Source organism: Coregonus clupeaformis, chromosome 24 (genome assembly GCF_020615455.1).
Source record: "Coregonus clupeaformis isolate EN_2021a chromosome 24, ASM2061545v1, whole genome shotgun sequence".
Classification (NCBI taxonomy): domain Eukaryota; kingdom Metazoa; phylum Chordata; class Actinopteri; order Salmoniformes; family Salmonidae; genus Coregonus; species Coregonus clupeaformis.
Window position 1 is genome coordinate 43,618,769 of NC_059215.1, and position 27,059 is coordinate 43,645,827.

Genomic DNA, 27,059 nt, shown 5'->3' on the forward strand with positions numbered 1-27,059 from the left:
GCAGATAGACTGACATTATCTTGTAGGCTATCTTTAAATCTTTACACCAGTCAGCAAATATAGTATTTCAAAACGATAAGACTCTAACACCCAAACATCACCATTGAGAACTGTTCCTGATGTTCATTATCATGTTAAAACACATGAAAACAATGTTTTCTGTGTCCTGGCAAGAGCTGTGGTTGACAAAGATCAAACTCCTGGCTACTAGGAGAGATACATGAGCAAGCCATGTACACAAACGTTGTTTGGAAAACTTTGGACATTGTTTTAGCTGATCGAAAAAAAACAATGTAATTTGTTTCATTGAAATACATTTGTCTTATCTAGGTCAGAAAGATACAGATTCTGATAGTGGTTGTGAGTGACAGATGTTAATACAATTAGTTTGATTTTCCCAGACCAACTTTCTCTTTCTTTTTTGAATCTCACTGTCAGCTGTGGCAGACATAGGAACTCTGAGCCTCAGCCTTTGATGCAGTACATCATGCCATGTCTTCGCATGCCATGTGCTGAATTCAACATCATTAAAACACCAAACTAGTGGGGCACATGCCAGTCAAGACTGTGAGACCTGTTAAAATGATTCCTTACCCGCTGCATACAAAGCCATCATTGATTGTCTAAGTGGTGCATTCGTCTGTGCTGCAGTCCTTCTCATTCTGTGGTCTGGTATGATGACGTGAGAGAGACATAGCCCCAGATGTGAGAGAAGTAGCCAGAACCAATGTTTTACTTCCAATTGGATGTCTGATGGCTCTCAAAAGCTTAGAATTTGAAGAAACTTTGAATTCGGAAGGGGAGATTGTAATATTTCATTTTGAAAACCTCTGCACTTGGCTGTGACTGCCATAACCTGTGCTTGGTTGACTTTGACACTGAGGGGTTGTGTTAGTGATAGAATCCTCACTGAAGGGAAGCCAGTGCATGGTCCCCTACATAATCAGCACTGAAGGGGGAATTTGCACCTAGATAATAGGATGCCTCAACACAGAGCAGCACACCATAACTAGGTCAACTCAACATTCTTATTAAAATATATTTAAACATAGTCATGGAACCAGGACATAATATGTCAGGGGCATAGTATTTTAGAATATGTTGATATAGAAAACAGAGGGACTGTATGTAGATGCAGAGTTATGAGTTGCTGCTGAGAGTTTAAAGACGTGTCAGTGCAGGCTTCTTCATACAACCAATGTACACATGAGCGTGGAGGGTGTCTATTGAGGAAAATATACCATGTCAACACTGGGTGACTTTTTCCCTCCCAAACTGCTCCACCATATGTTGGAATCCATGCACCAGTATGCTGTTTCTAAGCACTATGGGGGCAATGAGTCTGTGCTGTTGTGCTATGTGTGTGTCTTTTGAGTCTAACTCTGTTCATATTCCTCAACTGAGTTAAGCTCAGCGTTAAAGATGAGTAAAATGTTAGGACTACATCAAATCTTTGTTTTATACACATAATGTTTCACTTAGAACAGGAATGTATTTTGAAAATAACTTGTAGAATCGTACAACAGATTTCTTTGCTTGAAACGTCGCAGTGTGTCTTAGGACTGGACCAAGCACATGAACAGTTGAGAAAAACAGGAAAAGTGAAATAGAAAACACCTGGTTTTCAATATGTTCTCTGATTTGTAGTCACATCACTGACTTGGTTCACACAAGAGTTTAGAATTGGCTGAATATGGATCACTGCAAAGATTGTTCAGTCTAAGTTGTCCAAATGTTCCCCTATCCCTAGCCGGCGTGACCTGTAGCTAAATTTCCATGCCAATGTAATGCAAACCACAGCATGCATGCCGAGCTGTCCTGTGACCAGAGAATGGGCATGGAAAAACATACATTAGCCCAATGGTCAATTTAGTCTACGCCTAATGACAGTAATGGTAGCTAGTTGAAACACTGGAGACTAGTGGGACCCAGTTCAATGACAAACGACATGGTGATGATCTTGTGGTTCTGTCACTACAGTAACATAACAGTAATGTCATGTTATTTCTCTTTCATTCTCAGAGGTTAAAGGAGGCCATTGGAAATCGGACCTTCAACATCATTCTCACTCCAGGTCGACTGCAGACTGTGGACAATAGTTATCATCAAATTCAATTTTCAACATTTGTTCTTGGGTTCAGGGACTTTTATATAAAATGAACCAAGAGAAACTGCTGCTGTTTCAATGTGCGCTCCTGTTGTGCCTGGGCATCTGTCTAAGCCAAAGGGACTGTACAGGCGTGGATTGTCCAGTGTTGGACAACTGTATTGAGGAAGTTTTGGAGAAGGGCGCTTGCTGTGCCACCTGCGTTAAAATAGGATGCTCATGTGAAGGTTACCAGTACTATGACTGCATCCATGCAGGCTTCCGGAATGGGAAAGTTCCAGAGGGAGAATCTTACTTTGTGGATTTCGGAAGCACAGAATGTTCTTGTCCACAGGGAGGCGGGAGGATCGGGTGCCATTTCATCCCGTGTTCCGAGATCCCTCCCAACTGCATCGCTGTCGTGGAACCCGCAGATGGGTGTCCACAGTGTGAGAGCATCGGTTGTGTCCAAGGCAACCAGAAGTATGAAGCGGGCCACTCCTTCCAGATGGACCTGTGTCAGGTGTGTCACTGTCCTAACAATGGCGGGAGCCTGATGTGTTCTCCTATCCCTGACTGTGACCCTCGTAATGTTAAGAAGCCGATGTTAGCAATGACCACACAGAACAACAACCCTCTGAGAGACCTCAATAAACAGACAAGCCCACTAGACCCATTCGCCCCCAGTAACACCATACCTCTTTACAAAGAGGACCCACCTGTCCTGGATGAAGATGAAGATTATGACTACACACTGCCTGACCCCACATCTACTACTCCACAAGACCCGGTCCAGCCAACAGAATCTACCACGGTGTCACCATCCTATGCTGAGACAAGCTCTCCTACTTATGAGATCTTTAATGACCTGAGGCAGGAGCTGAGAACGAGACTAGGAACATATGATCAGGAGAAAAGAGAGGAGGCGACCATTACCGAGGATCCACATCTCATGGACCAGACCACCTTAAAGGTCCAGGGGGAGACAACAACATCAACAACAACAACTAAACAGGAAGTTACTTTAGAGAGCCACAGGCGTCAACAGGACGTTGTTGACCGGGACAGCAGGCATCACAGAGACGGTGACAGAGTGATGAAGAGTGACACTTCGAAGGACGTCACACAAACTGTCCGTAGTGACAAGGGAGTGAGACACACTGGCCGCCACGAACACAGAGACAGCCAAAGCAGTCACCACCATGATGGCAGTCGTTCATCCCAAAGCAATGGGCGGCACCATGAGAAGCACCTTGATGAGCACCTTGAAGAGCAGCGTGAGGAGCCCAGAAAGCCCCAGAGTAAACTCGACCAGGAGTTCCCCGCAGTGAAGTTCAGCCCGACCAGCAGAGCTCCTGTCATGAGGGAGGAAGGAGACCAGCCAGCCAGGAGACAGTCCCAGATCCTCTTCAACTACCAGGGCCGGAACGAACAGTCTCGAAACACTGAGGGTAAGTCAGCATTACATGGCCACTCTACCAGTCCACAGTCTAAAATAATAGTGTGTTGCTGATATGTTTGTATACATTTTTTAAAATAATTACTGTACTTGTATTTAAGGTGAGTAAATCTCCTACAATGTCCTTTGAGACCTAGTTAAAGGCACGAGGCCTATACATAAAAGCAGTTATTTCATATGCATTTTTGTTGTTCATTAAATGATAGGAACCACATTCATCAAATGTAATGGTTTATAAATGTGTGCCTGTGACAACAGTAGCCCAGTGTTAGAACCTCAGATGATTTACTGTCCTCTTTCTCTTACATCCTATGTTAGGTCTAGGAATTCTTAATCAGTCTATAGTAGCTGCTAGCTGACACTGGTCCAGGAAAAACTAGGATTCATGGAAAGCATATGGCCCCTAGACAGTGACAGTGTAGCTTCTGTAGCAGTGTCCCTCATATAGAATCGTCAGTAGGTTCAGCGTTAGCAGCCTTTCCCCAAGGCATAAATACTGTACATCTAGAGGAGCTTCTGAGATGGAAAACAGATGATGAAGAGACTAGCTAAATGTCTGGAGGATGGGTTAAGAGAGTACAGTATTCATAGAGCAGGGATCATCAACAGGAGTGAGGCCGGTGGGCTGCCATTTGGGGACCCCTATTATAGAGAATACCTACTGTATCTCTGCTTTGAGATTGGGGTTGTCTGTGACACATATTCGTAGGTAATACCTGTGATTGTGTATGACCACCAAATGACCACTTATGGGGCCTCCAATATGTTGGATAATCTTCTCATGAAAGCTAGGTTTCCCCCTGGGAGAAAAAATCCTCAATCAGATCACGAGACTCGAATAAGGTTTATGGGTTTACCTTTCATAATATCAGTACTACTATGGATTACACATAATAGGATTTCAGTGTACTGCACTAAAACTGCACTAAAACTTCTCCTTTTGATTTCATCACTGCCACAGCTACTGAATTACAGTACAAACTAGGTCAGAGCTATGGGAATTCAGACTCTTGCACTGTACTGTAAGTAGGTATCGTGTGACAAACAGTCAACTGTGGATTTTCCCAGCCTTGGCTAGCCACCCTTCTTTACTATACTATCACTGTTGAGACCTGTTGGGATTTTTCTCTGCTTTCAGCACTTGGTCTCCATAGGAATGTATAGTGTATGTATTAGCTGTATGGGGTGTTTCTTTGGGAGTTAGCATGAGAGGTACCTATCACGTACATTCCATGCAGCGAGGACTCACGAGAGCGAGAAGAAAGAAATATGCCAGGTCATCATTGCCGTTGGTGTTTACCATTCACGCGATTTGTTTATAAAGGCAAGGCCAAGGTCAACTTCTCCAGTATGCCTTGTGAGTGGCTCTGAGTTAATATCCCCCAGGCTGCCTTGGATGCAGTGCAACACAAAGATTTGTCTTGACAGATGCCCTCAGCTGTTTTCCAAGCTGCATATCCGAATATTAGGGTATCATCCAAGAATGAAATGGTAGATTACTGTTGCTTCACAGTAGGCTGACTGAGAGAGTCTAAGTTCATTCACATCCATGTCTGTCCAGCATACTCTGAGTATCTCTGTTCCATTTGGAGCAGCACATTCCAGTGGCAGTGGAGACAGAGATGACTGGCCTGGTTACTGTCCAGCCCCCTGGGTCAAACTGACATTGTCAAGGGTCAGAAGTCATGGTCACTGGGTGAAGGGAAAGAGGTTCCAGCATGGTGACATCCTTAAGGACAGGAAGAGACTCAGTCGATAAGATCCCTGAGTAATGCCTGTTATCAACCCCCATTAGGGCAGCATGCCAGAGTCGTTGGGAGAGGAAAGGAGAAAGCATGCACTGCAAAAACAAACAAATGTTCACTACACATAAACGGGCCTGGTTTCTATTGAAAAGCGGCCTAAGGTAAATGTTTTTTCTTTCTGTTAGAGTCGATAACTACCCTGCTCCGTCTAGAGTCTGGGCTACGTCCCTCCCTCTACCAACTACATGGTATTGGGGTTTCTAGGCACTCCGTGGTGGTCATGGTCGTGGTGACGTAGGATGTCTTGGGGGTTGTACTTGAAAAGGGCATAATACGGAAGTGATGAATGAGACCTCTGTTGTAGCCTGATTGCCAGACGCTACTCGCTGCTCCCTCATGAGCCGCTTTGATTACTCTTCTCCCATGAGGCACTGGGCCTCCCAATCCAACCAGTAATCACTGCAGCTCAGCAAGACTACACCTTCACACTCACTCCTCCTGCTCATTAGGGAACCCACTTACCCTACTCAACCAAGCTGAAGCCATTTTGGGATCGATTTGTTAAACAGGCGTGGGAAAATGTCAGATGTGTACAAAAGTTCAAGTCCATTTTGGATCATTTTCAGTGGCCACTTTGCTGTAATTGTCACCCTCAGTATTTGTGTCAGAGATAGAGCAACACTGGCTCAGTATTCAGGTAGGCTATCCATACACAATCATGCAGCCTAGCCTATGGCTATGATGCTGCCCTCAGCATAAGACAATGATATGGACACCCCCTCAATTGGGTAAAAGGAACACTATTATTGTTGTTGTTATTATTATTATTATTATTATTACTGCACATTTGGACATTACTATTATTGTATCGTTTATGGTCCAGGACATTTAGCCAATGATGACACCACACCAATTATTGAGCAATGGACAATATATTGAAGTGTATAGAGACTGGGTCTGCTTCCTTGTAGGGCTTCAGCGCATTGCATTCTTAAGGGCTAAATATGGCAATATAAATTGGAAGCTGTTCCCCTACTATTTTGATTGTATTATTGGATAGATGGCCAGTCCCATATGGGCTACCATACAATTCACTTCATGTTAATGGCTGTCCCCCTCCGTTTACGCTACTAAATCTATCTCCCAGGGAGGACTTGGCCTACAGGCCACGATGAAGTATTGTGAGATCTAGATTATAGACTGCATTTCTTCCACATACCATCTTATTTTTTTTGTACATACAGTGGCTTGCGAAAGTATTCACCCCCCTTGGCATTTTTCCTATTTTGTTGCCTGTCACGCCCTGACTCATGGGACTCTTGTATGTTGAGTCAGGGTGTGGATATTCTATGTTAGTATTTCTGTGTTGCATTCTAGGTGTTGTAGTTCTGTGTTTGGCCGGGTGTGATTCCCAATCAGAGACAGGTGTCGCTCGTTGTCTCTGATTGGGGATCATACTTAGGCAGCCTATTGGCATTCATTAGTTGTGGGATCTTGTTCCGTGTTAGAGGCTTGTATTGTGTTTAGCCTTAGGACTTCACGTGTCGTTGGTTTGTTGTTTTGTTTGTGTGTTTATCGGTGAAATAAACATGTACGCATTTCACGCTGCGCCTTGGTCTGACCCGTCCTTAAACGAACGTGACATTGCCTTATAACCTGGAATTAAAATAGATTTTGGGGGGGTTTGTATCATTTGATTTACACAACATGCCTACCACTTTGAAGATGCAAAATATTTTTTGGGGTGAAACAAACAAGAAATAAGACAAAAAAACAGAAAACTTGAGTGTGCATAACTATTCACCCCCTCAAAGTCAATACTTTGTAGAGCCACCTTTTGCAGCAATTACAGCTGTCTCTATTTTACATTTTAGTCATTTAGCAGACGCTCTTATCCAGAGCGACTTACAGTTAGTGAGTGCATACATTTTCATACTCTATAAGCTTGGCACATCTAGCCACTGGGATTTCTGCCCATTCTTCAAGGCAAAACTGCTCCAGCTCCTTCAAGTTGGATGGGTTCCGCTGGTGTACAGCAATCTTTAAGTCATACCACAGATTCTCAATTGGATTGAGGTCTGGGCTTTGACTAGGCCATTCCAAGACATTTAAATGTTTCCCCTTAAACCACTCAAGTGTTGCTTTAGCAGTATGCTTAGGGTCATTGTCCTGCTGGAAGGTGAACCTCAGGTGTCCCAGTCTCAAATCTCTGGAAGACTGAAAAATAATTTCCCTGTATTTAGCGCCATCCATCATTCCTTCAATTCTGACCAGTTTCCCAGTCCCTGCTGATGAAAAACATCCCCACAGCATGATGCTGCCACCACCATGCTTCACTGTGGGGATGGTGTTCTCGGGGTGATGAGAGGTGTTGGGTTTGCGCCAGACATAGCGTTTTCCTTGATGGCCAAAAAGCTCAATTTTAGTCTCATCTGACCAGAGTACCTGGGGAGTCTCTCCCACGTGTTTGCTTATTTTTTCTTTAAGCAATGGCTTTTTTCTGGCCACTCTTCCGTAAAGCCCAGCTCTGTGGAGTGTACGGCTTAAAGTGGTCCTATGGACAGATACTCCAATCTCCGCTGTGGAGCTTTGCAGCTCCTTCAGGGTTATCTTTGGTCTCTTTGCTGCCTCTCTGATTAATGCCCTCCTTACCTGGTCTGTGAGTTTTGGTGGGCGGCCTGGTCTGGGCTTTGACTAGGCCATTCCAAGACATTTGAATGTTTCCCCTTAAACCACTCAAGTGTTGCTTTAACAGTATGCTTAGGGTCATTGTCCTGCTGGAAGGTGAACCTGTCATGGTTTCGGCCGAGGCTGCCTCTCTTCCTTGCTCGGGCAGGCTTCGGCGTTCGTCGTCTCCGGAATACTAGCTGCCACCGTTGCATGTTTCTATGTTCGTTTGCTTTTGTCTGATTGTTGTTACACCTGTTATCGTTTAGTGTAATTAGTGTCCTATAAGTTCTCGTTGTGTTTGTCTAGTGTTGTGTGTGATTGTTTTACTGTTGTGCCGGTAGGCTGGATTTCTACTGTTTGCTCGGTTGAGCTATATCTCCATTGTTTGGAGTGTTTTTGTCGCACCTGTTAGTGCGCCCGTTATTTTCGCCTACGTGCGGAGTTTCGCCTCAGGGCGTCTGTTTGTGATTGTTTTTCGTGTGCATCAACTATAGTCTGTTGGACTAACGTTCTGCGTCCTGCGCCTGATTCCACCACCACACCCACCTACATCTACCTTGACAGAACCTCCGTCCCAGTCTCAAATCTCTGGAAGAATGAAACAGGTTTTCCTCAAGAATTTCTCTGTATTTAGCGCCATCCATCATTCCTTCAATTCTGACCAGTTTCCCAGTCCCTGCTGATGAAAAATCAGGTAGATCAGCTTAATATTGCAGATAGATTGTAACTTCCATCAATGTAATTGTCTGCATCACTTCCAATCCCCCATGTTTTATTTATATATATATATATATATATATATATATATATATATATATATATATATATATATTAGGGGTGTAACGATCCATCTACTACATCGATGTATCGATTTATATTCCTATGATCCAACAACATCGATCTGTGCTCGGGGAGTTGGCCTTTTGGACAACATATATCGATTTAACATCGTTTTAAAATGTAATAAATCGATTGTATCGATACTAGGAAATAACCCATTGGATTTAAGCACGTCAGACTTTATATGGATGTTTTTTCTTAGCACTTTTAATGATAAAGGCTTTAAACATTACTCGATTCAGTCTGCCTATCCGTGACGTCATCGCGCCAGCAGCAGCGCAAAGGCGCCAAGACAACAAAACAAAGCATGGCGGACAACAGAGGAGAAGCGGACAACAGAGGAGAAGCGGACAACAGAGGAGAAGCCGACAACAGAGGAGAAGCCGACAACAGAGGAGAAGCGGACAACAGAGGAGAAGCCGACAACAGAGGAGAAGCCGACGAGCGAGAAATTATCAAGCCACCATTGCGGTCCTTACAAGAAACAGGAATCTAGGAAACTTCACCTGCACTGTCCAGTATCCAGGTATTTATTTCAGTCACACTGGTTGAATTTTTAGCTAAAAGGTTACTGAATCGATTTCAAGTCACTGAATCGTTTCAGATCGTATCGTTCTAAATGAACCAATATCGTCCTTGAATCGTATCGACAACCACGAATCGTGATACAAATCGAATCGTTGTTAAAACGAATCGTTACACCCCTAATATATATATATACTGTACATATACACACATACACAGACACATACATACAGTGGGGGAAAAAAGTATTTAGTCAGCCACCAATTGTGCAAGTTCTCCCACTTAAAAAGATGAGAGAGGCCTGTAATTTTCATCATAGGTACATGTCAACTATGACAGACAAAATGAGAAAAAAAATCAAGAAAATCACATTGTAGGATTTTTAATGAATTTATTTGCAAATTATGGTGGAAAATAAGTATTTGGTCAATAACAAAAGTTTCTCAATACTTTGTTATATACCCCTTTGTTGGCAATGACACAGGTCAAACGTTTTCTGTAAGTCTTCACAAGGTTTTCACACACTGTTGCTGGTATTTTGGCCCATTCCTCCATGCAGATCTCCTCTAGAGCAGTGATGTTTTGGGGCTGTCGCTGGGCAACACAGACTTTCAACTCCCTCCAAAGATTTTCTATGGGGTTGAGATCTGGAGACTGGCTAGGCCACTCCAGGACCTTGAAATGCTTCTTACGAAGCCACTCCTTCGTTGCCCGGGCGGTGTGTTTGGGATCATTGTCATGCTGAAAGACCCAGCCACGTTTCATCTTCAATGCCCTTGCTGATGGAAGGAGGTTTTCACTCAAAATCTCACGATACATGGCCCCATTCATTCTTTCCTTTACACGGATCAGTCGTCCTGGTCCCTTTGCAGAAAAACAGCCCCAAAGCATGATGTTTCCACCCCAATGCTTCACAGTAGGTATGGTGTTCTTTGGATGCAACTCAGCATTCTTTGTCTTCCAAACACGACGAGTTGAGTTTTTACCAAAAAGTTATATTTTGGTTTCATCTGACCATATGACCTTCTCCCAATCCTCTTCTGGATCATCCAAATGCAGTCTAGCAAACTTCAGACGGGCCTGGACATGTACTGGCTTAAGCAGGGGGACACGCCTCGCACTGCAGGATTTGAGTCCCTGGCGGCATAGTGTGTTACTGATGGTAGGCTTTGTTACTTTGGTCCCAGCTCTCTGCAGGTCATTCACTAGGTCCCCCCGTGTGGTTCTGGGATTTTTGCTCACCGTTCTTGTGATCATTTTCACCCCACGGGGTGAGATCTTGCGTGGAGCCCCAGATCGAGGGAGATTATCAGTGGTCTTGTATGTCTTCCATTTCCTAATAATTGCTCCCACAGTTGATTTCTTCAAACCAAGCTGCTTACCTATTGCAGATTCAGTCTTCCCAGCCTGGTGCAGGTCTACAATTTTGTTTCTGGTGTCCTTTGACAGCTCTTTGGTCTTGGCCATAGTGGAGTTTGGAGTGTGACTGTTTGAGGTTGTGGACAGGTGTCTTTTATACTGATAACAAGTTCAAACAGGTGCCATTAATACAGGTAACGAGTGGAGGACAGAGGAGCCTCTTAAAGAAGAAGTTACAGGTCTGTGAGAGCCAGAAATGTTGCTTGTTTGTAGGTGACCAAATACTTATTTTCCACCATAATTTGCAAATAAATTCATAAAAAATCCTACAATGTGATTTTCTGGATTTTTCTTTCTCAATTTGTCTGTCATAGTTGACGTGTACCTATGATGAAAATTACAGGCCTCTCTCATCTTTTTAAGTGGGAGAACTTGCACAATTGGTGGCTGACTAAATACTTTTTTCCCCCACTGTACATACACATACATATCCTTTAAAAATATATATATACATTTACATTTTAGTCATTTAGCAGACGCTCTTATCCAGAGCGACTTACAGTTAGCGCATACATTATTTTATCGAACCCACAACCCTGGCGTTGCAAACGCCATGCTCTACCAACTGAGCTACATCCCCTATATATTCCCCTTTATTACTTTCCAACCCCGCCACCCTTTCCCTACTTGGAGTAAACTAGTGAACAACAATGCTTAGGCCTATACTTCCAGCTTATACTTACTATCTACATTTTATGGACACAGTCAATTTTACAATAATTATATTTTGTTTGTTTTTTCTCCTGAACTTCTTCTACTCTCAACCTCTCCGATCATTTTCATGATGTCCATCCGGTTTGCTTCTATATGCCATATCTTTCTAACTGTGCTCTTTCACAAGAGCTCCCAACCTACAACCTATATACTTATTATGGACACAGTATGCTTACATTATTAGTTATCTTGTTATTATTTGTTGTTAGTTGTTATTAGTCCCATCCTTCAATTCCATTCAACACCTCCCATCTATCTCTTAACACCATCCATATTGGATTTCTATTTGCCATATATATTTCAACTGTACTGTGATGTCTTACAAAAGTTCTGAACCTTTCTATTCTCATTGTTTCTACAGATTGTGAACTGAAAATAAACATTTTTGCTAAAAGTATTATTATGTTATTGATCGATTGACTATGACTTTTCAGATCACCCAGTAATGCTATCTGCAAGGTTAGCTCCAGGTAAATATTGCAATCCTTTAGCCATTCCTGTACCCGTGTCCAAAAACAAGCTACAAATGGACAGTACCAAAACAAATGATCTAATGATTCTGTCTCTTCGCAGCAAAATCTGCGGAGCTGGGAAGATTGTATCCCCCATATAGATAACATTCTATTGGTAGCAAGAATTTTATATAATAATTTAAATTGAAAGATTCTAAGTTTTGAATCCGGTGTCGTTTTGCGTATCAGTTCATAAACACTATGCCATGGGATCGGTACGTCAAAAATCTCTTCCCAACTATTTTGTAATCTATATGGGACGGCTGTCAATCCTTTGGTCCTTAAATGAAACTGATATACTTTTTTATTTATCACAGTTTTCCTTAACCAATTATGTTCTTTAATGCAAGGCCGACAGACAAGTTCCTTACTTTCTCCCCCTTCCACTTTCCTCTTCCATTTTTGCAGTAAGGCTGCAATTATTTGGTTGTAATTTTGGGTAGAGCAGACATTTCCATATGTTTTTGTTAGCTGCATCACCATGCTTCATTGTGGGGATGGTGTTCTCGGGGTGATGAGAGGTGTTGGGTTTGCACCAGACATAGAGTTTTCCTTGATGGCCAAAAAGCTAAATTTTAGTCTCATCTGACCAGAGTACCTTCTTCCATATGTTTGGGGAGTCTCCCACATGCCTTTTGGCGAACACCAAACGTGTTTGCTTATTTTTTATTTTAGCAATGGCTTTTTTCTGGCCACTCTTCCGTAAAGCCCAGCTCTGTGGAGTGTATGGCTTAAAGTGGTCCTAAGGACCAGGTTTGTTGTGGTGCCATATTCTTTCCATTTTTTAAATAATGGATTTAATGGTGCTCCGTGGGATGTTCAAAGTTTCTGATATTTTTTTATAACCCAACCCTGATCTGTACTTCTCCACAACTTTGTCCCTGACCTGTTTGGAGAGCTCCTTGGTCTTCATGGTGCTGCTTGCTTGGTGGTGCCCCTTGCTTAGTGGTGTTGCAGACTCTGGGGCCTTTCAGAACAGGTGTATATATACTGAGATCATGTGACAGATCATGTGACACTTAGATTGCACACAGGTGGACTTTATTTAACTAATTATGTGACTTCTGAAGGTAATTGGTTGCACCAGATCTTATTTAGGGGCTTCATAGCAAAGGGGGTGAATTATTACTCTTTCCGAAGTCAAGACAGCATGTTGATAAGACAGAGAGCAGGTTTTGCCATCCATCGAGTTAGATTCAACCATTACTTCCATGGTAATCGTCCCAATCTTTTACTGGCCAACAAGCTACACAGTAATGATCAATTAGCTGATATAACAACTATTGAATCTGAAACAGGGGAATTACTATCAGAACCCAAATTAATCAATCAAAGATTCTCCCGCTTCTATAAAGAACTGTACACCTCTGATTGTAAATCCACACCAAGCCAGACAAAGTCATTTCTAAAAGAATTAAGAACTCCTCTTCTCTCAACAGAGGAAGCTGCCTCGCTGGGAGCCCAAATCTCTCTAAAAGAACTCAAAAGGGCATTGGATAGCATGAATAAGGCAAATCACTTGGATGGGACAGTATTCCTCCTGAGGTCTATTTGAGGTCCACTATTGCTTGAAATAATTAACAAAGCCATTCACAAAGGTTCATTTGGGAGAGATGTGAATACAGCAGTAATTTCACTTTTATTAAAAAAAGCTGAAGATTATGATAAACACAGATATTAATCTATTTTCCAAAATGTTGTTGTCCCGTCTCGAGACTTAGTTACCCAAATTGGTCCACACGGACCAAAGTTGGTTTGTTAATAAACTTTTATCCTCAGATAACCTCCATCGACTATTACATATCTTACATGCTTCATCAGAAACAACAGCTCCTTGGGCTGATTTATCTCTCGATGCAGAAAAAGCTTTTGATAGACTAGAATGGTCATATCACTGGTCTGTCTTGGAACATATGGGAATTGGCTCCAATTGTATTAATACGATTAAAATACTATATGCCAATCCCTCAGCCATTGTTATAACAGGCAATATCTGCTCTGTTCAGATTCAAGCAGCAGATAAGGTGATCCAATTTAAGGTGATCTCCTTTGCTATTATTGTTGTCCATGGAACCCCTGGCCCAGGGAATTCGTAAATCGAATGAAATAACACCAATTTCCCTAATATTATTATACGCAGACAATATTTTAATATATCTACACAATGTATCTCAATCGATCCCAAACGCATTGAAGATCATAGATAAATTCAGCTTCATCTCAAGTTATAAAATTAATCTAACCAAATCAGCCCTACTGCCTCTCAAGACCCCGAACGAGGACTCCATCTCTACTTATGGAATCCCAATTGTTTCCCCTTTTAAATATTTGGGAGTAGATATATTTCCTTCCTTAGATAAAACCATTGCCAGAAACTTTAACAGAATGCTCAAATCAATTCAATTTGACCTCAGTAGATGGACTAAAATCCCAGTTGCTTTAACCGGCAGAATATCTATTGTCAAAATGAATATATTGCAACGGCTGAATTTCTGTAGTTCAATGATTCCCATATCTCCCCCTTCTGGCTATTGGGATAAAATTCATAGTGCGGTTTAAAATTGTATATGGCAAGGTAATCGATCCCGTATAAAATTAACAAACTTACTAAGAGGGAAAGACGTAGGAGGACTATCCATACCAATTGTATTTCTAGGAACTAGCATTTTGCCCCATCTTAAATTAGTTTAAACATGATTATCCCGCCCCCTGGCTGAGTATAGAGAGAAATATGGTGTCTCCTATTGCCCTGGAAGAGGTGGTCTTCATTGATATATCCCTTAAACAATGTAAACTACGCTTTGGTCCTATTATTGCTCACACAATTTCTATTTGACGTAAAATTTTAAAACAATTTAACTGGAAATCAAAATGGCATACTCATACTCCATTACTTCACAATAACGCCTTGCGATCTGGAGGGCGGCCTTTTGCATCCCCCCAGTGGTCCAAATGAGGAATCCGTACCCATGCCAATATCATGGACAGGCAACTCCTTTTAGGTCACCTATGCTGGCCTATGGAGTCCCTTGGGAAACCCAACTACCGAACCATCCAATTATGGGATTTATAAATACATTATCTGGGCGCCTGAAAGGACTGATCTCTATCATATATAAACAACTTTTGGAAAGCTCATATTCTGAGCTAGCCATTAAACAAGTATGGTCCACAGACCTAAGTGAATCTGAACAACCCTTTAACTGGAACACAATATGGAGAAATATGACCTTGGCATCTCATAATGCGAACCATTAACCTACACATTTTAAGTTTGTTCACAGACTGTATTTAACACCAAGGAAATGTTTTACAATGAAATTGGCCCCAACTCCCAACTGTTCACTGTGTCTCCTAAATCAGGTAGGCACATTCCTTCATAGGATGTGGGAGTGCCCTGCAGTTAAATGCTTAGATGCAGGGGGCTGGACTGAGACATGTTGGGCTGGGGGGAATGGGATGGGGAGTTGGAGATGTAGGCCTACCTTGTTTTGTTTCTTTTTCTTTACATAGCAGTTTTACTATTACAAAATCCTGCTTGTTCAATATGATAATTTCTCTATGTATTTCTTACTTTTGTTTTTCTTTTGCGTGGCAGCCCACGGTTACATGTTATATAAACCGAATATATGAATTGAAATTGATATTGTACCTGTAAACCCCCCAACAACAAAAAATGTGGTAAAAAAAAAGAGATAGAGCAACATGTACTGTCACAACACATACTGTAGCATCTGGGAGTGAACTAGGCAGATATGTAATTTAGGTGAGGATGAAAAGGAGTGTGAATTCCAGACCTGGCCACATCAGGGTTCATCTCTACCACTGCTGTCAGGATGGGCTTGGAGGTGGTTGACTCTCTAGCCAATCTAGGGGGGTTTCCAGGTCATTTCCAGGAATTAAGGCATATCTCATTATTGCAACATATCCTTGCCGTAAACCGGCAAACGGATCCGCAAAACCACTCATAATTAAAAATACTAAGCCGACATGCCCATATGCAGAAACCAAATCAACAAGACCTATAAGAAGCATGTGATTGGTGATAAATTACAACTGAATAACGGCTCTGCCACTTGTATCCATCTGCAGTACAGTCATTGCAATTATGGTTAAGACCAATGACTTGCAGCTATTTCCAACCAACCATAAATCTGTTCTCATGGCTAAAGATTAGACTATATACTTTATTATTCTTCAATGATGTGTTGTGATTTGGCAGTAAAACATTTGCATTGGGCCACATAAGATTAGAGGGTCACCTGCATAACCACAGATGGACAGCTCCCTGAAATGCAACCCTCTGGAGTGTGTGTGTGTGTGTGTGTGTGTGTGCGTTTTATATTTGGTAAAGTTATTGCAGTATAACTAATTGGGTTTGTAAACATATGAAATATACATGTAATCTTCAGTATATCATGAAAAATGGGGCCCTGTTAGCGTAAAGGCAATAATGAAAAGGAAACACTCTAATACTGTAGGAAATAAAAACTGTTATTTCTATACAGTAACATTCCAGTCTGTATGGCTGCATATAAATGAGACTGTTTTAACTGCAGCTTGCAAATCCAACCGTGAAGAATTGGACAAGTTTTGTCCCATGGTATTTGGTGTTATGTTGTCCACAAAATGCAAAATCTGGATTTGGATGGATTTGCAAAGGCATGGAATTAGATCATGTCCTGCCTGTTGACTTGTGATGACTGGCTGTGATATATTACCCATAGAACACCAACAGGAAATGGCTCCTCAAGTTAGAGTAAATTAGAGGTCTGGTGAGGGTGTGCTGCATGTGGGTTTGATTCCAACAAGGGGTATGAAAAAAATAAAATGTATGCACTCACTCTGGATAAGAGCGTCTGCTAAATGACTAAAATGTAAATGTAATATCTTACCATTACTCTATATATAGGGAAATAATCACATTCAACAGCTCTATCTATTTTAGTCTGTTTCAACGTAAATCAAAATCAAATTAGTTGTATTTATTTACATTTTTCACATAAATATTTTACAGAATTCTGAGTAAAGCATCCACAACCAGACCCTAAACCAGACTCCTTATATAACATTGGTTGCAAACCTGTCAATTCTAACCTTATGGGGCTCATTCTGATCACCAGAGCCAATCAGGAACTGCAGAGCCCCAGGAGGCGGGACGAGGCGATGGCACACTTCAGTATGTGTCTGTGCCGCATACTGGTCTGGTCGTCCATCCAACCACATGGAAATGCAATGGGATTGGAGGTTAGAGAGGGAAACCATCAAAGACAGTGTAGTCTGGATGGCCCTTAGGGCTCCTGTCCACAAACCACAGCCCAGTCAAGAGTTCAGACTCCAGAGAGACAGATGGATCACACATGTCCTGCTATCTGTCCTGCTATCACTATCAGTCACACTGTCAGGGAGATTAGGATAAATAGCTGTTGAAACACTGTCTTCTTCAATATGCTTCAGCTGGCCATGGAAATGAAGTCATACTGATAGGGGAAGCCCCTCTTCCCTGTTATGTCATGGACAGCTGCTGTTGGACAGGCCAAGCAGTGTAACTAGGACAGGGTGATGTGTTTTATTTACAAGATGGAGTCATCTCTGACTTGTAGATATGATGGCAGATGTCAAAGCTATAAACATCATGGCTTCAACATATCTGCTAAGCTTATGTAACGTGTTGGCTTATTCACTCACATGTGCATATGATCATCTCAATATAGCTTACCTGGATGGAGTTTGTCACGTGTACCAACCCTCACTCTCAGAGAGCATCCATTCATTCCTTTTGTGTGACTGTGGACACCCCACCTGTACTGTAAATCAGTGGCATGCCTGGAAAGGGAAAGCGGGAATGAGCCATTCGTTTTCATTAACACACAAGGTGAACTGTACGGCAGCGACGGCCACCGATTTATGGCACGAGGATGGAGACATGTCAGGACGGGAGCTGCTCTCCCCTTGTTTTTTGCTCCTCTCGGAGGATGATGTCATTGGTGTTGGATGTGGGCAACAGCGCCGTGTGTGCTTGATGTTACCGTAACTTAAAGGCTGACAGACAGATGTAATGACAGGCCAAGAAAAGAAAGACGTACCTCGAACCACCTATCAAGCCCACCTCCACAACTCTCCTCCTAACATGATAAATCAGCCATGGGGGTGATTACACACCTGAATGGAACACATTTGCTTTAGTTCCCTGATTAGAAGGCTTGTCAGAGGGATGCAGGATATTCACAGGCTGAGCTTAGACATGGTTCAGTTACTCCAGGTAATTGTTTCAAAACCATCACTGTAAAGTGTCTGTTTCAGTATTCATGTTTGACCTTTATCTGCAGTGTCCCTTTTCAGAGCCTTTTTGATGTTACTCAAAGGGCTCAATTCAATCAAACCCGCATTGTGGTATTTTCACAGTAGCTCTTTTCCCCATGGTCAAATAAAACCGCACTGGTAGATGCTTCCAGATATCAGAATAAGAAGTATGTGTTTCTGGACAGAAGTTTGTAAACAAAGACAGTGCACAAACATTGCTTTGGCAGGTTTAACTGAATTCCAGTCAAACTGCTGATAATATCTTACCTTCTTGAAGAGCACATGGGACCATTCTGTACTGTGTTTCATGATGACTGAACTGATCCCACCTGGAGAGAAAATGATAGGATGCAAATGAAACGGATGACTGATGAAGTTCTCTGTCTTCTAATAATAACAAATTCATGCAGGTTCAAAGAAGCTTGTCATATGGTGCGACTGGGGACAGATATTTATGCATCAAAGAGGCCTTGCATCCTCTAAGGTTTCATCTCTTCTCATTTCTAAACCTATAAATTATGCACTGCTGTGCAGCACATTCTCTGCTGGAAATGAACGGCTTAGTGCTCACATGAAAAGGCATGTCAAGGAGAGTGGACCATTAGGACTAAAACAAAGGAAAATAAATCACTAAGAAAAGTTATGGTGAATAAAAAGAGATAATTAATGACGAGTTAGTATAAGCTCCTTCCACCAATGAATATTTTTGTTGATAAATGTTTGTTTTTTCTTGCTTATGTGTTATACTATACAAACGTGTCATTATTTCTCCTGTCTGGCTGTTTCTTTAATTGGACTCATGCTTTAGTTGATTGTGTAGACTTGTGAAGTTTTCACAAATCTGTGTGGAGTTTAATCATGTGGAATTGGAGAAAGATCTCCACTTGGCACCTTTTTCCCTACTTCCTCCAGCTGTTCATTCTGTTAAATCAAATGCTACATTTGAATCAGCCTACATAATCATTCACAAATTAGTTTAAAAGGTATAGAAATGAGTTTTTTCCAGTCTGCTGGTTTAGAAACAGGGCAGCTGGAAGGCCCATTAACATAAAACTGTTTTAGAACAATGGCCCAGTTTTGTGTTTCACAAGGGTAAATCACTTCATGCCGATTGCCTTCAATGATATCGTGACGGTTTTAAGATTTTAGGGGTGGCAGGGTTGGACCGTTTTTAGAAATCAGTTACTGATTACAGATTACATGACAATAAAAGCAATTACTAACACACTCCATTGGATAACTCGAAATGAATAATGTAATCTGATTACTTCCTTGGTTAGAAAGTATCTTCCTCCTCAATTTATGCTGCAGACCAATCTCAGTTCGCTCTCTAATTCTGCCCACCCATCCCCCGGCATCCTTGGGCAATTGCTGTCTCAATTTCCTGCTGCATCTTCCCGATGTTACACCCAGCCACCAAGCTGATTGTGGCCAGTAAAAGAGGAAATGGTCATTTGAGTGTCTTACCCACCCCTACAAAAACAGGGAAGCACAGAGCAAAGTTATATTTCTAAGATAGCTGCTGGGATGGTGTAAATACAACTAGGCTGCATTATACACTGCAATGGATATTCCAAACCTGATTCCAGCCTGCTCTTCTCTTGCTGATCAAAACGTTTTTGTGTGCTGCCTAACCAATTGCTGTGCTGTGTAGACCTATGGTGGCAGTTCAGGAGGAGAGTCAAAGGCTTCGTCTGATTTGTTTTTTTGATTAGGCCTAGTCAAAAACATTTTGGGGGATTAGGCCTTGTCAAAAAAAAATGGCGTGCCGACTACCCTATAGCCTATGTTCTGTTCAGTTTGAGAAGGAGAGCGCGAAAAGGATGACCGGAGGTCAACTTTGATAGCTTGCTACTACTAGAATTTATTTGATTAAAAACAATATGTTTCTTGTCCATTATGTATTTATCAGAGTTATTGACCTCACAATAAACCAGATTCAAGTAATTTACATTGTGGTGCTGAAACTGGAACCGCAGCTGCTGTGCAATCAATCGGAAATAGACAACTTGTGGTGCTGAAAGTAGGTAAATTCGAGTAGGCTTAATTTACTTGTGTTGGAGCCTAACTCTTCCTATTTAAGAAATAAGAGGTAGGCCTACCTGTTTGACAGACAAAATTAGGCTATAGGCTGTTATATCCATAGATTTGTTGGTCAATTCCTCCACCCACCATGCACTCTTTAAATAGCCTACCTCCGTGTCAGTGAAAAACTGTTAAGTTAAAACCAATACTCGAATTGAGGGGCTGTGAGAGGGTAAGAGAGGGTATGCCATAGGCCTACCTTTTATTAAAGAAAATGGCAAAAAGCACAGGCCTACCTACCCATTGTTATCTTAAGATTTTGAAGAAAATAAAACAGATCTGATTATATAAAGTGATCTATGACAGCGCTTTGGTCCGCAATGCTTTACGCTAGAAACAAGCTGTAAAATACCTGGGAAAGACATGACTCTGATGTACAGTGCTATGAAAAATGTTGGCCCACTCTTCCATGCAGAACTGCTTTAACTCAGTGACGTGTGGGTTTTCAAGCATGAACTGCTCGTTTCAAGTCCTGCCACAACATCTCAATTGGGATTAGGTCTGGACTTTGACTAGGCCATTCCAAAACTTCTGTTGCTTTTTAGCAATTTTCATGTAGACTTGATTGTGTGTTTTGGATCATTGTCTTGCTGCATGACCCAGCTGCGCTTCAGCTTCAGCTCACAGACGGATGGTCTGACATTCTCCTGTAGAATTCTCTGATACAGAGCAGAATTCATGGTTCCTTCTATTAAGGCAAGTCGTCCAGGTCCTGAGGCAGCAATGCATCCCCAAACCATCACACCACCACCACCATGCTTGACCTTTGGTATGATGTTCTTACTGTGGAATGCAGTGTTTGGTTTTCGTCAGGCATAATGGGACCCATCTCGTCCAAAAAGTTGACTCAAGTTTGCCAAAAAGCACCTGGATGATCATCAAGACTCTTGGAAGAACGTTCTATGGACAGATGATTCAAAAGTATAACTTTTTGGACGACATGGTTCCAGTAATGCCTGGCAAAAACCAAACAAAATTTGGTTGGAGTCATTGCAGCTAAAGGTGACACAACCAGTTATTGAGTGTAAGGGGGCAAATATTTTTCACACAGGGGAATTGGGTGTTGCATAACTTTATGAAATAAATGTGTAATTGTTGTGTTATTTGTTCACTTATGTTCCCTTAATATTAGGTTTTGGTTGAAGATCTGATAACATTCAGTATCACAAATATGCAAAAGTAGAGAAAATTAGAAAGGGGGCAAATACTTTTTCATAGCACTGTATATGGGAATATCATTGTTTAGTTTTTTTGACATTCAGAGGCTAAGCTACAACATTCTATAGCCCAGGAGACAAAACATTGTCTTTGCTTGGGAAGTCATCTCATTGTGTCACTATCAATTGATTAAGCTGTTCCCTTTCTGTACAATAGAAGATGTTTAAACCCAGACAGCTTTTAGAGAAACACTTGTGACCTTCTCTTGTTAGGTTAAACCACAGAAGAAGAGTAGCAGGCAGTTAAATCTTACATATTTCTGTGTCGGTAGGCCTACTCTGTCTGGGGTGGAAAGGTAGGCCTAACTTTTGAAAGTACCATGCTCAGATTCCTAATGATGTCTCAGATGTAATTATTTTCATTGCAAATAAGACACTGATTTGGCATTGGAGAAATATAAGATTTAACACATAGGCCTATCTCTCTGTCCATTCTAAGCCTGTAATTTGTGTAATTTGTGTGTTATTAAAAAAGATTAAGCTAATAAGTAAAATGACGTAGAATTTTCTCAGACCTGCAAATACGATGCTAGATTCATTTACATTTACATTTACATCATTTAGCAGACTTACAAATTGGTGCATTCAACTTATGATAGCCAGTGGGACAACCACTTCTTTTTTTTCTTTTTTTAATGGGGGGTGGGGGGAGGGGGGGTAGAGGATTACTTTATACTATTCCAGGTATTCCTTAAAGAGGTAGGGTTTCAAGTGTCTCCGGAAGGTGGTCAGTGACTCCACTGTCCTGGCGTCATGGGGGAGCTTGTTCCACCATTGGGGTGCCAGAGCAGCAAATAGCTTTGACTGGGCTGAGCGGGAACTGTGCTTCCGTAGAGGTAGGGGAGCTAGCAGGCCAGAGGTGGATGAACGCAGTGCCCTCATTTGGGTGTAGGGTCTGATCAAAGCCTGAAGGTAAGGAGGTGCCGTTCCCCTCACAGCTCCGTAGGCAAGCACCATGGTCTTGTAGTAGATGCGAGCCTCAACTGGAAGCCAGTGGAGTGTGTGGAGGAGCGGGGTGACATGAGAGAACTTGGGAAGGTCGAACACCAGACGGGCTGCAGCATTCTGTATAAGTTGTAGGGGTTTAATGGCACAGGCAGGGAGCCCAGCCAACAGCGAGTTGCAGTAATCCAGACGGGAGATGAAAAGTGCCTGGATTAGGACCTGTGCCGCTTTCTGTGTAAGGTAGGGTCGTACTCTGCGAATGTTGTAGAGCATGAACCTGCAGGATCGGGTCACCGCTTTGATATTAGCAGAGAACGACAAGGTGTTGTCCAGGGTCACGCCAAGGTTCTTTGCACTTTGGGAGGAGGACACAATGGAGTTGTCAACCATGATGGCGAGATCATGGAGCGGGCAGTCCTTCCCCGGGAGGAAGAGCAGCTCCGTCTTGCCGAGATTCAGCTTGAGGTGGTGATCCGACATCCACACTGATATGTCTGCCAGAAATGCCGAGATGCGATTCGCCACCTGGTTATCAGAAGGGGGAAAGGAGAAAATGAATTGTGTGTCGTCTGCGTAGCAATGATAGGAGAGACCATGTGAGGATATGACAGAGCCAAGTGACTTGGTGTATAGAGAGAATAGGAGAGGGCCTAGAACTGAGCCCTGGGGGACACCAGTGGTGAGAGCACGCCACCTGGTAGGAGCGACCTGTCAGGTAGGACGCAATCCAAGAGTGAGCAGCGCCGGAGATGCCCAACTCGGAGAGGGTGGAGAGGAGGATCTGATGGTTCACAGTATCAAAGGCAGCGGATAGGTCTAGAAGGATAAGAGCAAAGGAGAGAGAGTTAGCTTTAGCAGTGCGGAGAGCCTCCGTGACACAGAGAAGAGCAGTCTCAGTTGAATGACCAGTCTTGAAACCTGACTGGTTTGGATCAAGAAGGTCATTCTGAGAGAGATATCAGGAGAGTTGGCTAGAGACGGCACGCTCAAGAGTTTTGGAGAGAAAAGAAAGAAGGGATACTGGTCTGTAGTTGTTGACATCGGAGGGATCGAGTATAGGTTTTTTGAGGAGGGGTGCAACTCTCGCTCTCTTGAAGACGGAAGGGACATGGCCAGCGGTCAAGGATGAGTTGATGAGCGAGGTGAGGTAAGGGAGAAGGTCTCCGGAAATGGTCTGGAGAAGAGAGGAGGGGATAGGGTCAAGCGGGCAGGTTGTTGGGCGGCCGGCTGTCACAAGTCGCAAGATTTCATCTGGAGAGAGAGGGGAGAAAAAAGTCAAAGCAAAGGGTAGGGCTGTGTGAGCAGGACCAGCGGTGTCATTTGACTTAATAAATGAGGATTGGATGTTATAAACCTTCTTTTCAAAATGGTTGATGAAGTCATCCATAGAGAGGGAGGAGGGAGGGGGAGGAGGAGGAGGATTCAGCAGGGAGGAGAAGGTGGCAAAGAGCTTCCTAGGGTTAGAGGCAGAGGCTTGAAATTTAGAGTGGTAGAAAGTGTCTTTGGCAGCGGAAACAGAGGAAGAGAATGTAGAGAGGAGGGAGTGAAAAGATGACAGGTCCGCAGGGAGTCTAGTTTTCCTCCATTTCCGCTCGGCTGCCCGGAGCCCTCTTCTGTGAGCTCGCAATGAGTCGTCAAGCCACGGAGCAGGAGGGGAGGACCGAGCCGGCCGGGAGGATAGGGGACATAGAGAGTCAAAAGATGCAGAAAGGGAGGAGAGGAGGGTTGAGGAGGCAGAATCAGGAGATCGGAGGGAGAAGGATTTAGCAGAGGGAAGAGATGATAGGATGGAAGAGGAGAGAGTAGCGGGAGAGAGAGAGCGAAGGTTGCGACGGCACATTACCATCTGAGTAGGGGCAGAGTGAGTAGTGTTGGAGGAGAGCGAGAGAGAAAAGGATAGAAAGTAGTGGTCGGAGACTTGGAGGGGAGTTACAGTGAGATTAGTAGAAGAACAGCATCTAGTAAAGATGAGGTCAAGCATATTGCCTGCCTTGTGAGTAGGGTGGGGACGGTGAGAGGGTGAGGTCAAAAGAGGAAAGGAGTGGAAAGAAGGAGGCAGAGAGAAATGAGTCAAAGGCAGACGTAGGGAGGTTAAAGTCACCCAGAACTGTAAGGGGTGAGCCATCCTCAGGAAAGGAACTTATCAAGGCGTCAAGCTCATTTATGAACTCTCCAAGGGAACCTGGAGGGCGATAATTGACAAGGATGTTAAGCTTGAATGGGCTAGTGACTGTGACAGCATGGAATTAAAATGAGGAGATAGACAGATGGGTCAGGGGAAAAATAGAGAATGTCCACTTGGGAGAGATGAAGATTCCTGTACCACCGCCGTGCTGACCAGATGCTCTCGGGGTATGCGATAACACATGGTTAGATGAGGAAAGAGCAGTAGGAGTAGCAGTGTTTTCTGTGGTAATCCATGTTTCCGTCAGCGCCAAGAAGTCGAGGGACTGGAGGGTAGCATAGGCTGAGATGAACTCTACCTTGTTGGCCGCAGAACGGCAGTTCCAGAGGCTCCCAGAGACCTGGAACTCCACGTGGGTCATGCGCGCAGGGACCACCAGATTAGAGTGGCAACAGCCACGTGGTGTGAAGCGTTTGTATGGCCTGTGCAGAGAGGAGAGAACAGGGATAGACAGACACATACTTGACAGGCTACAGAAAAAGGCTACAATAATGCAAAGGAGATCGGAATGAAATGAACTAAACATCTGGGAAAGCAAGTGAGCGGGCCTCCCTCACTTACGTTTCACTGAACACTCAAATATAACTCTCCCAACTTCCACTTTAGAAATTATAATTGCTGTAACTACAGCGGTTCAATGTTTTCTATGAATAGACTCTAACTTAGTTTATTCAGCTAGCTAACTTGGTACAGATTCATGCAATGTTTTAACTATAAAGGAGATCTTTCCACCCCTACTCTTGTCCACGGTGGTCTGAAAACTGACAACCTTCTGGCTCGCAGCCCTGTGCGCTATCAAAGTTCCTGCGTTGCCATGTAATGCTTACAGGACGACGAACAGTTTCTAAAAGTCTGCTATCCACTTTGTTTTAATTATTATTTTGGGTATAGAGGAGGGTCACTTGTTTTTTTTTTCAAGCATTCAGGGAGGGTTTAGATAAAATATATTTTTCTGAAGGGAGGGCCATCCATTTTAATTTCAGAGAGGTCGATTTTCTCCATGTAACCCTTATTATAAATAACGTTTACTCCCTAATGAATGCGTCGTTGCCTGACTATATTGTTGAAGCATGCCAGATCTGGATAGGTATTTTACATATAAGCTAACCGTATGATATGTTATAGCAATATGGTGCCCGAAGGCACAGCCCACTGGGCACAAACTGGTTGTATCAACATTGTTTCAACATAATTTGTCAACGTATTGTGACGTGGAATCTATGTGGAAAATACATTGGATTTGAAAAAAGTAATCAAGGTAAACTGTTGTTTTGAGGGTGAGATTTCAACCAAAGGATTATGTCATCATGATAACCAAATTTCTACATAGACAAACCTTGTATAAAATATGTTGAATTTGTACCTTTAAAACAACATCAGATCTTCAATGTAATATCAACTATCAGAAAAAAAAACTGCAGGCTGGGCAGCACCTCCTACTGAATAATTGATTTATCTACAGCTACCCTTTGATTTCCCATCCAGGGTTTTAACCAAGCCCTGCTTAGCTATGATATTTGTCACTTACTATTACCAATGTGGTATCATGAGAATGATAGTTGTGAAATCTCCACTTAAAACTAAATAGATTCACTGTTGCTATCAAAGTCATTCCAAAGGGTTGGTTTAACATAGCTAATGAAATTTGACCATACTTTGTTTCTTATTTTTCATTTTCTTTTTACATTTCTTTTTTTCTGCATCACTTCCAATCCCCCTGTGATGAGTGTGATAGAAGGAGTCAGGCGCAGGAGGGTAAATCACCGAATACAGAGTTTATTCCTGTCACGATGTTTAAATGGTGTGGTGTGGAATCAGGCGCAGAAGCAGATGTACAGTCCAACAAGACTTTACTAGAGAGCAAAATAATCCAAAAACGGCCTGAGGCCAAACAGACGCACACAGGCGTCAAACACGAGCGCACAAACACAGGGCGCAAAAACTCTCCTCAACCGAGGAGGAAGCTAATCGTTACTGGCGTACCGAAAACACGGGTAACGCACAAACACCTGACCCGAAACAATTACACACAACACAACACTAACAACAAGGAAACTAAATAGGGTGCTTAATGAGACTTAACACAAGACAGGTGTGGCTAACAGACAAAACTAATCAAACAGGAAACATGGAACATATAACGGTGGCAGCTAGAATTCCGGAGACGACGAACGCCGAAACCTGCCCGAACAAGGGAGAGAGGCAGCCTCGGCCGAAACCGTGACAGTACCCCCCCCTTGACGCGCGGCTCCAGACGTGCGCCGACTCCGGCCTTGGGGACGACCCGGAGGACGTGGAGCAGGGCGCGTCGGATACCCCCGATGGAATTCCGTCAGGAGCGACGGGTCCAAAAT

General features: G+C 42.8%; 1 protein-coding gene across 1 annotated transcript in view; it reads left to right on the forward strand.

Annotated features, from left to right (window-relative positions):
* Positions 1-27,059, forward strand: part of LOC121538567 (fibulin-2) — a 55,508-nt gene that overhangs the window by 554 nt on the left and 27,895 nt on the right. Inside the window, exon 2 of the mRNA XM_041846705.2 lies at positions 2,023-3,537. Within this exon, the coding sequence (XP_041702639.1) occupies positions 2,157-3,537 (1,381 nt within the window). The 5' untranslated portion in view covers positions 2,023-2,156. The remainder of the gene's footprint in view (positions 1-2,022; positions 3,538-27,059) is intronic.